The sequence below is a fragment of the Rhincodon typus genome, chromosome 41 (genome assembly GCF_021869965.1).
Source record: "Rhincodon typus isolate 14 chromosome 41, sRhiTyp1.1, whole genome shotgun sequence".
Taxonomy (NCBI): Eukaryota; Metazoa; Chordata; class Chondrichthyes; order Orectolobiformes; family Rhincodontidae; genus Rhincodon; species Rhincodon typus.
This window is the reverse complement of record NC_063372.1, coordinates 12,006,300-12,023,396: the sequence shown is the minus strand read 5'-3', so window position 1 is coordinate 12,023,396 and position 17,097 is coordinate 12,006,300. Positions and strand designations below refer to the sequence as shown.

At 41.3% G+C, this 17,097-nt stretch overlaps 2 protein-coding genes across 2 annotated transcripts in view; one reads left to right on the top strand and one right to left on the bottom strand.

Moving 5' to 3' along the window:
- LOC109925715 (unconventional myosin-Ib-like) overlaps positions 1–17,097 on the bottom strand; it is a 186,940-nt gene that overhangs the window by 77,937 nt on the left and 91,906 nt on the right. The gene's annotated exons all lie outside the window — the stretch shown is intronic.
- Positions 1–17,097, top strand: part of timeless (timeless circadian clock) — a 99,353-nt gene that overhangs the window by 61,426 nt on the left and 20,830 nt on the right. The window contains exons 4-13 of the mRNA XM_048618818.1: positions 4,138–4,200; positions 4,559–4,660; positions 7,194–7,349; positions 8,077–8,210; positions 9,631–9,718; positions 10,986–11,162; positions 12,332–12,549; positions 13,384–13,487; positions 15,551–15,720; positions 16,633–16,758. Coding sequence (XP_048474775.1) covers positions 4,138–4,200; positions 4,559–4,660; positions 7,194–7,349; positions 8,077–8,210; positions 9,631–9,718; positions 10,986–11,162; positions 12,332–12,549; positions 13,384–13,487; positions 15,551–15,720; positions 16,633–16,758 — 1,338 coding nt within the window. The remainder of the gene's footprint in view (positions 1–4,137; positions 4,201–4,558; positions 4,661–7,193; positions 7,350–8,076; positions 8,211–9,630; positions 9,719–10,985; positions 11,163–12,331; positions 12,550–13,383; positions 13,488–15,550; positions 15,721–16,632; positions 16,759–17,097) is intronic.

Below are 17,097 nucleotides of genomic sequence, written 5' to 3'. Positions count from 1 at the left end.
ATGGGAAGGGTTTAGAGGGATATGGACCAAATATGGGCAATTGGAACTTGCTGAGTGGGCACCACAGCCAGCATGGATCAATTTGAGCCAAAGGGCCTATTTCCATGTTGTATTACTCCTATGATTCTGGGGTTTAGCCCATTCAATCTGGGTGATTTATCCACCTTCAGACCTTTCAGCTTCCCTGGCACCTTCTCTTTCATAAGGGCCACTACACTCACCCCTGTCCCCTGACTCTTGATGTTCTGGTATGCTGCTGGTGTCTTACCCTGTGAAAACCGATGCTGAGTACTTATTCAGTTCCTCTGCCATTTCTTTGTTCCCCATTACTGCTTCTCCAGTCTCATTTTCCAGCAGGCCAGTGACAACTCTTGGCTCTCTCTTACCTTTTTAGATATCTAAATAAACTCTTGAAATCTTTTATATTACGAGCTAGCATATTCTCATATTTCATCTTCTCCCCCCTTTATTGTTTTTTTTTTATTTACCCTCTGTGCTGGTTTTTAAAGGCTTCCCACTAATCTTCACCGCATTGTACCCTTTTTCTTTTGCTTTTATGCAACCCCTGACCTCCCTTGTCAGCCGTGGTTGCCTCATCCTCCCTTGGGATGAATTTCTGCTGTTCATTTTGAATTACCCCCAGAAACTCCTACCATTGCTGCACCATCTTCCCTGCGTGGCTCCCCTTTCAATCAACTCTGACAGCTCCTCCCTCATGTCTTTGCAGTTACGTTTACTCAATTGTAATACTGTTACATCTGATTCCAGCTTCTCTCCCTCAAACTGCGGGGTGAATTCGATCATGTTATGGTCACTGCCCCTTGGGGTTCCTTCATTTTAAGCTCCCTAATCAAGTCTGCCTCATTACACATCACTATATCCAGGATTGTCTGTTCCATAGTGGGCTGTATCACAAGCTGCTCCAAAAAATATCTTGTAGACATTCCACAAACTCCTTCTATTGAAATTCAGTACCAACCTGAATTTCCCAGTCCACCTGCATATTTAAACCCCCCATGATTATTGTAATAGTGTCTTTCCTACGTATCTTTTCTATCCCCTGAGTTATTTTCTGCCCAACATTCTGACTACTGCTGGGAGGCTTGTAGATAACTCACATTAAGGTCATTTTCCTTTGCGGTTCCACAACTCTACCCACGCAGATTCGACACCTTCAGACTCTATAATCACTTCTTGCATCGAAATAATTTCATTTCATTTCTTACTGACAAGACAACCCTTCCCCTTCTGCCGGTCCTACTTAGTTCCCAGCCTTGATCCCCTTGTAGCTACATCTGTGAAACCCACAATAGTGTACCTGCCAATTGCAATCTGTGCTACAAGCTCATTTACCTTGTTTCATACAGTGAGTGCATTTAAGTCAACACCCTCAGTCCTGTGTTGACTGCCCCCCTTCTCATGTTTGTCCGTCTATCTGTTGTGCCTGAAGTTAGATTCCTGATCGTTTTTATACTCTGTCCTATTGCTTGATGTGGAAACTTCTCCCTCTGCTGACACCACCTCCCCCCAAAAAAAAACCTCTGGTCTTAGCCTGCTTCAGATGGAGCCCATCCCATTGGAGCAGCTCTCTCCTTCCTCAGTACTAGTGCCAATGTTCAAAGAATCAAACCTGTTTTTCTCTCACCAATCTTTCGAGCCACAAGTTTACCTTTTTAATCTTTTTGACCTTGTGCCAATTCGCTTGTGGCTCAGGTCGTAATCCAGAGTTTATCATCTTTTTGGTTCTGCTTTCTAATTTAACCCCTAGCCACTCGTAATCCCTCAGCAGAACCTCTTTCTGCCTATATCGTTGGTACCTACATGGATCACAGTAACCGGATCTTTCCCCTTCACTCCAAGTTCCTCTGCAGCCCAGATGAAATATCCTGAACCCAGGCACTTGACAGGCATCTCAGCCTTTGGGACTCTTGATCCTGGCCACAGAAAACAGTGTCTATTCCCCTGAATATGATATCCACAATTACAACTATATTTCTCTTCTCCCCATTCTTGAATGGCTCCCTGTATCATGATGCTATGGTCGGTTTCCTTATCCTCCCTATAGACCCCATTCTTGTCCATACAGGGAGCAAGAATCTCAAACCTGTGAGACAAGTTCAAAGGCTGAGGTTCCTTCAACACTACCTTCCTGGATCCCTCTACCTGCTTCGCTCGTAGTCGCACCCCTCCTGTCCCTGACCACTGATTGAATTTGAGGTAGTTAATCTAAGCAGTGTGACTGCCTCCTGAAACACAGTGTCCAGGTAACCCTTCTCTTCCCTAATCTATCTCTGCGTTTGAAGCTCAGACTCCAGCTCATCAACTCTGAGCCAGAATTTCTCAAACAACTAACACTTGCTACAGGTGTGGTCACTGTGAACCACAGTAGGGTCCACCAGCTCCCATGCAATTACGATACATCGCCTGGCCCTGCATCTCTATTTTAATTACTTAGTTATTAATATGATTTTTATAAATCTCCTGTGGACTTTTGGTTTGTAACCTGTAAATATTCGCCTGTTTACCTTCAATCTGAAAGTAACCCAAAATAGTCAAATTACTTGCTATCCCCAACCAGTGAACTTACGGTTTACGTGTGATATCAGTCTTGTGCTGGGCCCCAATCCTGGGCTTCGGTTATCCTGTTTAAAAAATAACCCTTAAATTATGAGCCAAAAAAAAGCAAGCAAAAAATACCTTTTCCCCCCCTGCACGAAATTCCCACATTACCACCAAATTCCCAGAACTATACGCTCACTCGAGATGTGATCTCTCCTTCCTGACTCTGTAAAGCTTGCTGATGGTGTTATACATGGTTGAATAGCCTACCAACATTTGCTGCATTGACCCTCATGAAGGCTATACACTTGCGCAAGGCAATAACACCCATCAAAGTTCCGATCTAAAATGCTCCCATAATGTAGGAGGAGACCGCTATATGTCTGTCAAGTACAGCCAGGAGAATTGCTGAGCTCAACTGTGTTTTGGTGGATGATGTGAGTCAATGGCTGGAGCTCTGGTGCTGGCTCACCAGGCGGGGGGAAGGGCAAATCATTCCTGATTCATACTTTGAGCAGCATTCAACAACTCGTCACAACAGAGTCCTCTGAAAGAGTGACCAGAGGTGGGGCACCTGGTCAGGAATAATACCTAACTTGTCAGAAATTAAGAAATCATATTGAGGAATCCAGTGACTTTCAGTTGGGTTATTTAGTCTGGAAATTGTGAAGACTTTTTTTCTCTATTTTTGATTGTGGACTGAAATGGGTAAGGAACTACTTTAAAAACCGAGAATTGTGGAAGGCTTTCAAAAAGCAAGCTACCCATGCTACTGTCAATGCTGTATACACTGTTGTTTCTTCAACCAGTGGGGCAAGTTTAGTTGCAGATGAAATGGCACAAGGAAGCGTGTACCAGTGAGACTGGGCCAGTAACAAGTAGGTGATTGGTTATCGCTGGACTGTTAATCCAGATACCCAGATAATGTTCTGGGGACCAGCATTCGAATCCCGCCACGGCAGATGGTGGAATTTGAATTCAATTTTAAAAAATCTGGAATTAAGATTCTGATTAAGACCACGAATCCATTGTCGATTGTTGGAAAAACCCATCTGGTTCACTAATGTCCTTTAGGGAGGGAAACTGCCATCTTTACCTGGTCTGGCCTACATGTGATTCCAGATCCACAGCAATGTGGTTGACTCTTAACTGCCCTCTGGGCAATAGTCAGTGACGCCCTTGTCCTTTGAATGGATAAAGAAAAATAAACTGAAATTTGTTCCCAGTTATCTGAACAGCTTATGGGTATGAACACTATAGCCCAGGACCATTTGGACTGCTGGAAAGGACGGTTCATAATCGTTAACCTGTGACTAAAATCTATTTACTTGTAATAGATAGTAATTCTTCTTAAGCACAGAAATCTGGTCCTTGCTTTCTATCAACTTGGATCTAAAAAGGCTGGTAAATTAAGAAATATTAAGTACTTCTTTAAGATCTGTAACTTTTGTGACATCTCCAAGAATAGCAGGGCTTGAATTCTAGCTCACTACCCCAATTAATTAACTTAATTGCAATTTTTATTTTTGAAGCACCTCTAATGTCAAATGTAGTTAAACCACTGTTTTTATGTTGTAGGCTTTTGCAGATGAAAAGGTGTTTGGAGTGCTCAGTGAAAAACTCTATGATCTCTTACAGCTGGTAAGTGAAAATACAGCTTTATTTAAAAGTGTAAAAAAAGAAAAATGATCTCGTGGGTTAAAAACACCAACTGCTATGCTCCTCAACCACATACAGGTTTTGTTTTTGGTTGGTATGTATCTTAGGCAGCACAGCAGTCGGGCTCCTACAGTTGGCTTCAACTTCTCGGGGTTAGAGAGAAGGAACCTGGCCCCGTGTTTCTGCTGTTGATTACCATTCATTGACCCTTGCTGGAGACTCTGCATGTGGATGTCCATTGAGGACAGGATTGAACTGTTTGTTTGCTATCAGAAAAAAAAATGCTGCTTGGTTGTGAGGTTCTTTTCTCCCTACTTAACAGATGATGTTTGTGTAACAGGATTGGGAGCAGAGGCAGGAGGAGGATAACCTACTGATTGAAAGGATCCTGTTGCTAGTTCGAAATGTTCTACATGTACCCCCTGAACCTGAGGAGGAGAAGGTCTGTTGTAACAACTAGCCAATAGCCTTCAAGACCCTTTGTTTTCCTTTTTGGTCCTTTTGTTGTTTGACTATGTTTGTTCTGTTATTCATTACTCATTGGTTAAAAGATGGACAAGCTAATATATTAATTTCTATGTTGTAGTTAAAACAAAACGGTATTCTGTTGTTGTCTCCCAAAAAAGTGAATTGGCTGACTATTCCCTGCCTCTTGAAGGCAGTTGCTTACGGGTGCTTTCGATACAAGTAGCTTCGTGAACAGGTTGAAGGACTTAACAATGTGATAAGTTCAATTACCTATCAACATGATCTGTCCTAAATACCTGTGAACCAATGAGTTAAAGTTCAAGCTATAGGAACAAGGGAAATCATGTCTCACAAGCTTGATTGAATTTTTTGAGGACATGACCAAGAGGAGTGGTAAATGTTGTCTACATGGGCTTTAGCAAGGCCTTTGACAGGGTTCCACGTGGTAGACTGGTTAGTAAAATTAAATCACATGGGATCCTAGGAGACCTTGCCATTTGGTTACAAAATTGGCTTAATGAAAGGAAACACAATGGTGGTGGAGGGTCATTTTTCAGACTGGAGGCCTGTGATCAGCAATGTTCCGCAGGGCTCAGTGCTGGGTCCACTGTTTGTCATTTATAAAAATGATTTGAATGAGAATGTAGGAAGATGGTTAGTAAGTTTGCGGATGACACCAAAATTAGTGGTACAGTGGACAATGAAGAAGGTTATCTAAGAGTACAATGGGATCTTGATCAACTCAGCCAAAGGGCTGAGGTGTGGCAGACAGAGTTTAATTCTGATAAATGCGAGGTGTTGCGTTTTGGTAAGATGAACAAGGGTAGGACTTGTACAATTAATGGTAGGGCCCTGGATAGTGTTCTCAAATGGAAAGATCTAGGGGTTCAGGTACGTAGTATTATGGACTAGACCACACTCCCTCAAAATACATTAAGAAGGTAGCCTACACCCTAACTTTTTCTTATTTTAAAGGTGAATGTCAGGTACTGCGTTCCAGATGCAATTTGATTAGTCAAACTACTCGACGTTAGGCAAAACACAGTTTATTCAAGCACTATAGTTAAAATACAACAAAAAAAAGAAGAACGTGGAATATCAGCTCTATTGGAAGACTTAACAGAATAATAGATACAGTAACTATTACAAATTAACTGTTCCAATATAGTAACATCCCATAAACACACCCTTGGCAAAAGGCAAATTCAGAAAACTGATTTGCCTCGCCTGTAATCCAGCAGCCCGGGAGAGAACCCTCAGCTTCTGGCTGTAATCGAGAGAGGGAAAAATAGCTTCCAATTCTTCAAGACCCAACAGCAACTGTTGCTGAAAACTAAAAACTAAAAATCCTTGATTCTGTGGATGGGAACTTGACAACGCCCATTCAGGCTGCTTCTAGTGTTCCAGCTTTCGGGGGGAAAAAAACAGCCAAGGCTTCACAAGTTGTTTATCTTCTCATAGACTTCTCAGCACCTGCACCCCCATAACACTGTCTTTCTTTCTAAAAAAAAAAAAAGCAGGACAGAATAACCTCGTAAAGCCACAGCATTGTCAGAATAGTTTTTTGAAAGTGGCGTAACAGGCAGACAGGTTGGTGAAGGAGGTGTTTGGCACACTTGCCTTCATTGGTCAGAGCATTGAGTATAGGAGTTGGGACATCATGTTGCGGCTGTACAGGACGTTGGTAAAGCCACATTTGGAGTACTGCATACAGTTCTGGTCGCCCTGCTATAGGAAGGATGTTATTAAATTGGAGAGGATGCAGAAAAGATTTACCAGGGTGTTATCGGGACTGGAAAGTTTGAGTTGTAGGGAGAGGCTGAGACTTTTTGTCCTGGAGATCTAAAATCACGAGGGCCATAGATAAGGTGAGTGCAAAGGTCTTTTCCCTAGGGTAGGGGAGTTTAAAACTAGAGGGCATAATTTTAATGTAAGAGGAGAAAGATTTAAAAGGGACCTGAGGGGAAATTTTTTCGCACACGCAATGGTTCATATCTGGAACGAATTGCCAGAGGAAGTGGTAGATGCAGGTACAGTTCCAACATTCAAAAGACATTTGGAGGGATATATGGATAGCAAAGGTTTAGAAGGATACGGGCCAAACGCAGGAAAACTAGTTTAGTTGTGGAAAACTTGATCGGCTTGGACGAGTTGCGCTGACAGTTCTGTTTCCGTGCTGTATGACTGTAACATGAACGATTCTGATGAAAGGTTGTCTCAGTCTAAAACATTAATTCTGTTTCTTTCCACAGATGCTAACTGATTTGCTGTTGATTTTCAGCATTTTCAGTTTTGTTTCATAGCCAGAACTACTTTGTTGCTAGGTAAAAGGTGAAAATGGCTGAGATGAATTTTTAAAAACAGAGCATGCATGCAACTTAACAAGCAGACTCTATTCAACATCATAACATCACATCTCAATTATATTTTACTACTTGAGTGATCAATCTTGAGTGTAATTTTGTAAACATTTCCTGTTGTTTGTGCCTGTTTTTGTTTCCAAAAAGAATATTGATGATGACGCCAGTGTGCATGACAAGGTATTATGGGCAATGCACATGAGTGGGATGGATGATCTCATTAAGTTTTTGGCAACTTCCCAGGAGGAGCAACAGTGGGCCATGCACATTCTGGAAATAATCTCCCTCATGTTCAGAGATCAGGTCAGTACTGGATATGATCTGGGGCAGAAGGGAAAACAGTCTAATTAGTGAGAGTGCAAAAAATTCTATGGCAAGATTTTAAAGAACTGGAGAGTTATCCCCAGTGCCCAAATCCAATCCCTCAATCAACACCAAAAAAAACAGATGATGTGGTCATTATCTGTGTTTTTGGATCTTGTTCTGTACAAATTGCCTGTTGCATTTCCTACTTTACAACAGTGATTACACTTCACTGGGCTCAATTAGATGGTCAGCATTTTGGGACATATGTCATGAAATGCGCTACATAAATACAAGTTTTTCCTCCTTTGTGTTCCACTTAAGGAGAGAATTGCCCTGAGCTGCTTTTGAGTATCTTTCAGTAGTGAGTGACATTAACAAAGGGCTGGAAACAGGTTCCCATGTGGTCGTAGGAGAGAATGTTTGTTTAATTTGTTATGTTTTTGTTTTGCCATCCCTGAATCTTGTTCAGGTACTGAGGCAAATCGTTATATTTTTTCACTGCCCTTTCTTGAGACTGGTGGCAGTCAAGTATTGAACCGAGGGACCTGCTGTTTGTGACTCCGTAGCATACTTAATTATGTACGTACCAACTGAGGTTACCAGCACAAAAGTCATCATTTTAAGAATGGTGCAGAAAAAATAAAGTTGTTGATCACTGTTCGATTTTTGGCAAATGGAGTGAAGAATTTGAATAGAGCGATTAATTTGGGAATTTTTCCTATAGAAACCTGACCAACTTGCCATGACAGGGCAAGCAAAAACTACGGAGCAGAAAGAAAAGGAGTCCAGAGAGCTTGAAATCTTAAAGCAGAGAGAGTTAGCAGCGAAGAAGCAAAGAACCTTTGAAAGAGGAACCAGGTGAGAATCCAGATGGGTGAAATATTAACCAGGTTTTGAGTTGCAGAGGGCCCTTTACACAAACCGGAGTGACGTGCTTGACTTGAAAAAGCACAAGTAGTAGAGTGGAACCTCCATGTTAATTTCATGTGTTTTCCCTGCATTCCCTTCAAGTGCTAGCACCGTAGAAATGAGATAGAGACCTGGAGTGGTGCAGGGAGGAAAATCTAGAACTTGTGGCCTAGGCAGCTGAAGGACTGGCCCCCAGTGGTGAAGCAATTACAACTGGGTGTGCAAAAAGGCCAGAATCAAGAGGTGTACATATACTGTGGAGGGTTGTGGGGCTGGAAGAGGTTAGAGGTAGAGAGGAACAAGGACATGGATTTGAACACATGGACAAGACCTTTACAATCAAGGTGTTGCTTGACCAGCAGCCACAGTAGATCAGAAAGCATGGGGTGATAGGGCAATGGTACTTGCTATGAGTTAAGACATGGGCAGCAGAATCGATTATGAATGTAAGTATAAAAAGTCTGGAATTAAGAGTCTAATGATGACCATGAAACCGTTATTATTGTCAGGGAAAAATCCATCTGGCTTATTAACACCCTTTAGGGGTGGAAACTGCAATCTTTACCTGGTCTGGCCTACATGTGACTCCAGACCTACAGCAATGTGGTTGACTCTGAATGCCCTCTGGGCAATAAATGCTGGCTTAGCCAACGGTATCCACATCTGATGAATTAATTTTTTTAAAAATTAGGAAATATCTTTTTCTTAAAGTCTCCTATTGGAAGGATCTTTAACCAAGCTGACAAAATGTTGACATAAGTAACAGTAAAAAGTGTTAGCATTGGCAAATTATGTACTTTTGTAATTGTGCTCTTAAACCATTGTACTGTGATATAGTAAACCTTTGAGAGAGATCCATTCATTGAGATATTTGAATTTTTGCATTCAAAATTGTTCCTCCTCCAGAATTGTTGACTTGTTGGATCAGGGAAAACAAACTCAGTCACGTCCTCTCCTAAATTAATTGACGAGCCTCACTGACCTTGATGTACTAAGTGATAAATATCGCAAGTGGATTGCTGTCCATTCTTCCTAATGCGGGCTGTTAGGGTGTGGAGTGATGGACCAGGTAACAAGTCCTCATTCAGGCTTCTATATAGGAAAAGAAACCTCACTTAACATTTCTTTGTGATATATTTTCCCCCTGTGCCTTTCTAGTATGAGCAGCAGTTACTAAGAACGCAAGCAGGTCAGAAACTAGCAACACTTTCTTCTGTCCCTGCTCTTCCCGCCCCACTGTGAACCTTGCTGCTTTACTTTGTCCCCAAACAAACAGATGATTGATTCAAAAAAGGGCACAGATACTGAGGTGGAAACCTTTTTGAGAATGTGATTTCTTCTTTACCAAATGTAACTTTATTTGTTTTAGGCATTCTCGTTTTGGCGGTACATACCTCATACAAGGCTTGAAGTCAATTGCAGACAGAGATGTTGTTTGCCACATGGGTATCCACAAAGTAAGTAAAAATGTTACCTGTATATAGGTGTTTTACAAACTGTTTCCTGTGTTCCCACTTACAGCTATGCTAACCGGTTCAGTAGGGTAAGAGACAGTATAGCAAACAATGTCTGAGCATTAATACTTCAGAAAGTTTTGATGCAGTACTCCAGGGTTAGGTCTTAGTTTTTATTTTGATTGTTATCAATCTGCAAAAAAAAAAGAGTTGGTAGCAAACATTTAATACAAAAGTCACAACCTTCTCCAGGGCAATTAGAAATGGACAATAAATGCTGATCTTGACAGTGATGCTCTCAACATTGAATGAATTTTCAAACCAAGTCAAGATTGCACAAAAGATGGCAATCTTGATTTGATGTGTTGTTGGTAGTGGGTTTTTAAACTGTCTTTGATTGAGAGAATTACTGATGACTTGTAATTTCAAATCTGAGATTCTTTAATGTAAGTGAAAAATCTGCATTTAATATTATTTATATTGCTTGTGGTTGTTAATATTTACTAAGAGTTTTAACAATTCCTTTGACAGTTGGTTGTATTGTATTATTCCCTAGGAATGTGTGCTGTTTTTAAGAAAAAAAGAGTAAAAAGCATAATTGAAGTCCCATGATGCAGATTCTGTAACTGGCATATGTTCCAAAATAATTTTTCTCCCAAACTCTTCATGCAAGTTCAGAAAGTGAGAGTCACAGCTGAACCCAATCCTTACTCACCAGATATGTATGCTCTCCATCTTTATATTGGGTATAACAAAATAATCATCTGGGGCAAGAATTTTGTCTCAATTTTCTTTATCCCCTTTGGCACCCCATTTGATTGGTAGGTTCTGTATCACATTGGGTGATGTGTTTTCCTATATTGCAGTTAAAAAAAAATCAAAAAATACAATGAATATTATGGTTCCTCTGACATCATAGAAATCTGTCATTGTCATCAAAATTTGCTTAAGCAAGTTACTCAGAAGTTGAACGCTGACTGTGTTACAAGCTGTGCACTCTCTCCCCATAGGAGGGCAGCCTGCTCACTCAAAGTCATGAGGCGAGGCTCAGGTCCATTGATGGGTAGCGTGCACTGCTGGGGCCTTAAACATACAGCTCAACCCTTGTAAAACACTGATAAAATTACTTGGCCAGAGCCACACTTTTAGGGCATTGATCGTCTGGAACTGAGTGTGAAGAATCCAGGCTGGATAGGAGGTGTTGTACATTAATTTTTCACTCTACCTGATCAGCTTCAACATTTAATGTTTGATTTATGCATTTTCTTAGTTGAAAAATTACAGCCATGACACTGGCAAGAAGACAAACAGAGTACCAAAAAGAAAACAAGCAGCAAAAGAGGTGGAGAAGAAACATCGTTCTGCTCTGAATGTCAGACTGTTCCTGAAGGAATTCTGTCTTGATTTCTTAGAAAACTGTTACAACCGACTCATGTATGTAGTAAAGGTAAGTTTGAGATGTGAAGAAGCATGAAAACTATTATTTTATAAGAAGAAGACATCTATTATCCTTGTCCTTCTAGGGGGTAGAGGTTACAGGTTTGGAAGGTACTTTCTAAGAAACCTTAGTGAATTGCCGCAGTGCGTCTTGGAGGTAGTGCACATGGCTGCTATTGAGCAGTGGTGGAGGGAGTGAATGATTGTAAATGTAGTGTTAGTCAAGTGGATTGCTTTGTTCTGGATGGTGTTGAGGTTCTTGAGTGTTTTTGGAGTTACATTTATCCAGGCAAATGAGGATTATTCCATCACACTCCTGACTTGCTCTTTGTAGATGATGGACAGGCGTTGAAGAGTCAGGAAGTGAGCTACTCACTGCATGATTTCCAGCCATTGACCTACTCTTGTAGCCACAGTACTTATATGGCAAGTCCAGTTTAGTTTCTGATCAATGGTGACCTCCAGGATGTTGATAATGGGAGATTCAGTGATTATAACGGCATTGAATATCAAGAGGGTGATGGTTAGATTCACTCTTGTTGGAGATGGTTGTTGCCTGGCACTCGTGTGGCATGAATGTTACTTGCCACTTGTCGGCTCAAACTGGATAATGTCCAGATCTTGCTGCATTTGGACTTGTACTGCTTCAATATCTGAGTTGTGATATCGGGAGTTGCGAATGATATTGAATGTTATGTAATCATCAGTGACCATAATGGAGAGAAAGTCATTGATCAAGATGTTGACGATGGAAGAGCCCTGGACACTAATCTTGAGGAACAGGATAGTAACCTCTCCCTCCTCTGGAAGGTTTACATTTTAGAAAATATTAGTGAACTGAGAAGTTTTATTCGAAGAAGCTTTGTTTGAGGTCTGTAGCTGATGTGAAAGTTCTGCTATTAGAATTCTTTTTTAAAGTGTGTTTGCTTTGTCCTCGCTATTATTAGTGAGGTCTAAATAATCTGGTAAGGGCAACTGCTCAAAGAGAGAGCTGGATGAGGCCATCTAACTCTAACATAAAGAGTGCAGTGGACCTTTCTTGGAGCTGGAAGAACTCAGTAACTTGACTTACTTTGAATGTTCCCAGGTAGACATGACTGAAAGATGCAACTAAAAACAGGAATTGTAGATGAATGCAGAGACTTCTAATGTATCAGAGTGTACTTCTTCCATTTCCAGGACAACCTCATTCGTGAGAAGGCACAACAGTACGACGAAACCTACTACCTCTGGGCAGTGTCATTCTTCATGGAGTTCAATCGGGTATACCAGTTCCGTCCTGAGCTAGTGTCGGAGACAGTCACCATTCGAGCGTTTCATTTTGTGGAGCGAAATATTACCAACTACTATGAAATGATGCTGACTGACAAGGCAGCAGCTGGTTCCTGGTCAAGACGGTATGGTGGATTAATACTAACTATTGAAATCTCTGTTTATCAACCATTTCTATTAATGTTATTGGGGCAGAGATGAAATATTGGGCACGTTTAGCTTCTCCTAAGTTCTATTCTTTTGCATTTATCATATTGTTATTTATATTTTCCTTGTCCAGTTTTATGCCATTTTCACTTAAGTTTTTTGTGGGGTAAGGTCCTGTGCTAGAGATAGTAGGAAGAAGGGTCTAGGCCCGAAACATCAGCCTTCCTGCTCCTCTGATGCTGCTTGGCCTGCTGTGTTCATCCAGCTTACACCTTGTTATCTCAGGTCCTGTGCTAGTCTTCTTTTTCATTACCAAGGTGAAAGCCATGACACTTTTTAAATCCAAGGTTGTTCCATCCAGTCATTGTGTTTCTAGTGTTGTCCTAATATTGTTAGCACAAATTGGATTTGACCAGGTACTTTCTTGGCCTTTTGTTCAGTTCTACACCAGGCAGTGTGAGTTTGCATTGAAGTAATGGAGTAGCATTGAGTAATTCTTTTTGACTTTACACTATAGCTGTCTCCCTGATTGTATCATCACCTACCATTCCATCCCTTCTAAAACACCTCTTAAGATGGAGCCTTCTCTGGTTGCTGGCTCAAATTATGTGAGAGAAAATCTTTGCCTCACTTAGTGCCAAAAGTGCAATTTCTTCAAATATTTCTATACTCCCAGTAATTGCCAAGGTGACATTGGTGAGCCAACTGTCTTCATTATCTGTGGGTCTTGCTACTGTTGTTTGTATCATCCAATATGCAACCAAAAAAAAGTGACAAGTTAATACTTTAAAACAACTCTCCTTTTCTTTCAGAATGCATCTTGCGCTGAAAGCTTACCAAGAACTGCTCAACACAATCAATGAAATGGACCACTCCAAGGATGAAAATCTGAGAGAGAGTGCCAGAGTTATCAAATGTAGGTTTCCTTTAAGATGCCATAAAAATTCAGTTTACAAGGTATACAGATGTTGGACCTGTGCTAGGGACCCGGGTTTGATTTCAGCCTCAGGTGTCTGTGTGGAGTTTGCACATTCACCCCGTGTCTGCCTGGGTTTCCGTCGGGTGCTCCGGTTTCCTCCCACAATCCAAAGATGTGCAGGTTAGGTGGATTGGTCATGGTAAATTGTCCCGTAGTATCGAGTGATGTGCAGGCTAGGTGGATTAACCATGGGAAATGTGGGATTACAGGGATAAGGTAGGGGGTGGGTCTGTGTGGGATGCTCTTCAGAGGGTCAGTGCGGACCTGATGGGCTGAATGGCCTCTTTGTGCACTGTAGAGATTTTATGATTCTATGACCTGAAAATCTGTAAAATGGAATGTTCATTCCACCCTGCCCTCAAGTAGCTAACCTTTGCTTTTGATATGGTTCTGTGGTGTGCTCTGGCACCTCATGCCCATTATTCATGTGTAAACCTAGCCCAGGAAGTTGTCATTGTATGCCTTACATTGTGACATCTGTTGGGATCTGGTTGTTGGAGTGACTCAAAGGGTATGTGCTGGTGTCTCTTTGTGTGTAACAGATTGTCAGCAGTTGGATGTCTTCTTTACATAACTCAATAGGTAACGCTACATGTCTTATGGTTTGTTATTGCTATTGTAACAAGTTACATCCAGGGCCCTCTCAGTGCCTTTACAAACTTGGGGTCAGTTCAATACTCAGTTCAGTTTGGAGTTTCTGAATTGTCCCAGCTCAGTCTAGACTGTACAATGTAATATTGATTGAGGTGTGGGTTCGAAAGGGAAGGGGAGAGGGATGTAAATGATCAGAGGGACAAATAGCCCTTAAGGAAAAACTGCAAGTTGCATCCTCCCATTCCTGGGGAGTGTCTGGTTTTGGAATCTGTATTAGTTGGCAGTCCTGGTCCTTGTCTTGCCATCAGTTCCAACACTGCTTGCAAATGCGGTTGCAGCTGAACCCAGTGTTCACTGAGTTTTCACAATTGCCAGCCAAAATCACTACATTGTAATTAGAGGCATGACTTTCGGTTATAAATCTTGTCTGAGTTCAGGTTATGAATAATATCACAAAATGCCAATATCCTGCCACAAAAGCTTTGGGATCTTGGTTCAGCTGTGATTCCATCAAGTTGAGGCTGCTTTGTGTACAATATGCAACGCCACACTAGAACTAAAACTGGTGCCATATGATATTCCTGCGTTTTGATGCACTCACATCACTGAGACGGTGGGGCTTTTCAGTAGATGAAGGTTGTGGTGAGGGAGAAAGGTCATGTAGTTTGTAGGGAGAAAGCTTGTAGTTAGAAACCTATTGAAAAAGTAGATGTGGTGCAAGGTGATAACTTTTCATCTTGAAATAATGTGATTTTGTTTTGTACATCTGTAGTTCTAGTTTATAAAGATTCACTGGAAGCTTTTGTCTTACTGTTTCACGAGGTAGTACCAGTGTTGTCGTCATTGAGATGCAGGGCATGCTGTCATGATCCTTTCTTCTCCCTCTCCCTCATTCCTTTACTAAGTTACTTATCTCAGTTGTACCACTGTTGGGAGCTTCCATATGGTGTTAGCTAGTTGCTTATGAGGATGATGCCCTCGCATGTTTTTAACAGCTGTATTAATGGTGCAGCAGTTGGAGATCACCCAGTGTAAGATGAATGACTATTAGATGAGAGTCTTGGCCTTTTCTTTTCAGGATAATTTCTTCATTAACAAGCCAATAGTTGATACTTTTTTCATTTGTAAAGAGGAGTTTCCCCTCCCCACCCTGTCCCACTTAAGCAAACCTCAGTCAACATCGTTCGTGAGTTGACACTTAAAACAAAGGACTAGCACAGAAACTAGAGAAACTGAAATTGTTCTCCTTTGAGCAGAAAGGGTTAAGGAAAAATGATCGAAACAATTTACATAAAAGGGTTGTGTGGGGGGAAAAAAAGCTTGACTATCAAAGAAAATGGGTTTCATTTGGAAATCTGCATATCCAGTTGGCTGATGACTGATTGTACAACTTGTTCCATTTGCAGGTAATATCTTCTACGTTATGGAGTTCCGAGAGTTGTTCTTAACATTGTTCCGAAAATATGATGCAACCAAGCAACCCAAGTCATTCCTGAAGGATCTCATTGAAACAACCCACCTTTTCATCCAGATGATTGAGAAATTCTGTAAAGGCCGGAGCAACCTTTTTGTGCAGGTAATGTTTGTGTTTGGCTTGCATATTGTGCTTTTACATTTTACAGAATTTACACATTTTTCTAAATTATGTGTCTCCTAAACTAGCTTTCAGGGCAAGTTTTTAAGCTGCATCCTTTCCTGAAGATGTAGAGTCTCTTCCGGAGTACTAAGTAACATCCCCTGACCCCTTAAATCATACCAATGGGTTTTGACTAGAGGACATTATAATCAAGCCTAGTCCTGTCGTCACCTGGTATCCATGCAGAAAACTTGGCTTGTTCTTCCAACCAGTAAGCTGAGGTCAGAAAGTTCAGCACAGACCAAGAATTACCCAAATCTACCTCAGAACCACACAGTTCATTGACCTGCAGTGTTATCTGGCGAGCTTGCTGTAAGGTAAATTTCTGTATAAAGAATGTGCAACTCTGGAGCTCATCAATTCTTCTCCCATATATTCCTATAGCTTCATTTGTAAGATGGCTGAAAACAAGGATGGAATCAACAGCAGCAGCAACTTTAATTGATACAGCACCCTTAACATAGTAAAACATCCCCTGGACACTTCACAGGACCTTTATCAGACGAAATATTGACACTGAGTCACCCAAGGAGATATTAGGGACAGGTGACGGAAGATTGGTCAAAAGTTGCGTTTAAGGAGCATTTTAGAGGGGAGAGAGGGGTTTAGGAAGGGCATTCTAGAGCTTGGGGCCCTTGCAACTGAAGATGCATCCGCCGGCTGTGGAGCGATGGAAATTGAGGGGATGTGCAAGAATCCAGAATTGAAAGAGTTCAGAGATCCTGGAGAGTTGTAGGGGTTGCATAGGTAAGGAGGAGTGGTGAGAGACCACGAAGAGGTTAGAAATGAAAGGCCTGAGGAATGTTGTTGCTGCTGACACAACTGTTTAATTATTCCTGTTTGTTAAAACAGAAAAAGAAGTTCAAAAGGAAGAAGTCAAAATCAAAGAAGCTTGCTTCTACTTCATCAGAAAAATCCCAAGAAGAACTCGAGGAAATCTGGAAACTGACATTGGAGGAGCTCGACAAGTGTGCAGAGGTATGTACCTAATATAGTTGAAATCTTCTTTGATTAGGCAATTGTAATAATCAGTGCTGCTGAAGAACAGACCGATCTATTTGTTGAGTGGTATGGTTAAGAGTTGGGACATTTCTTCACTTGGTATAAGTTTTCCCCAAAGGTTCTAAGATGTACTGAAGTATGGTGTCACAGGCATTAGATGTCCTTCAGTGCCAAACCTAAATAACCATCTTTCATTTATGAATTTAGACAGTAAATGTCAGCAGGATATTTGCCAATCAATAAACATAACAGTCCAGTTGGATTGAGACCTCCCCTGATGTCCATGCTGTACTTTACAGCAGAGATCACTGCTCA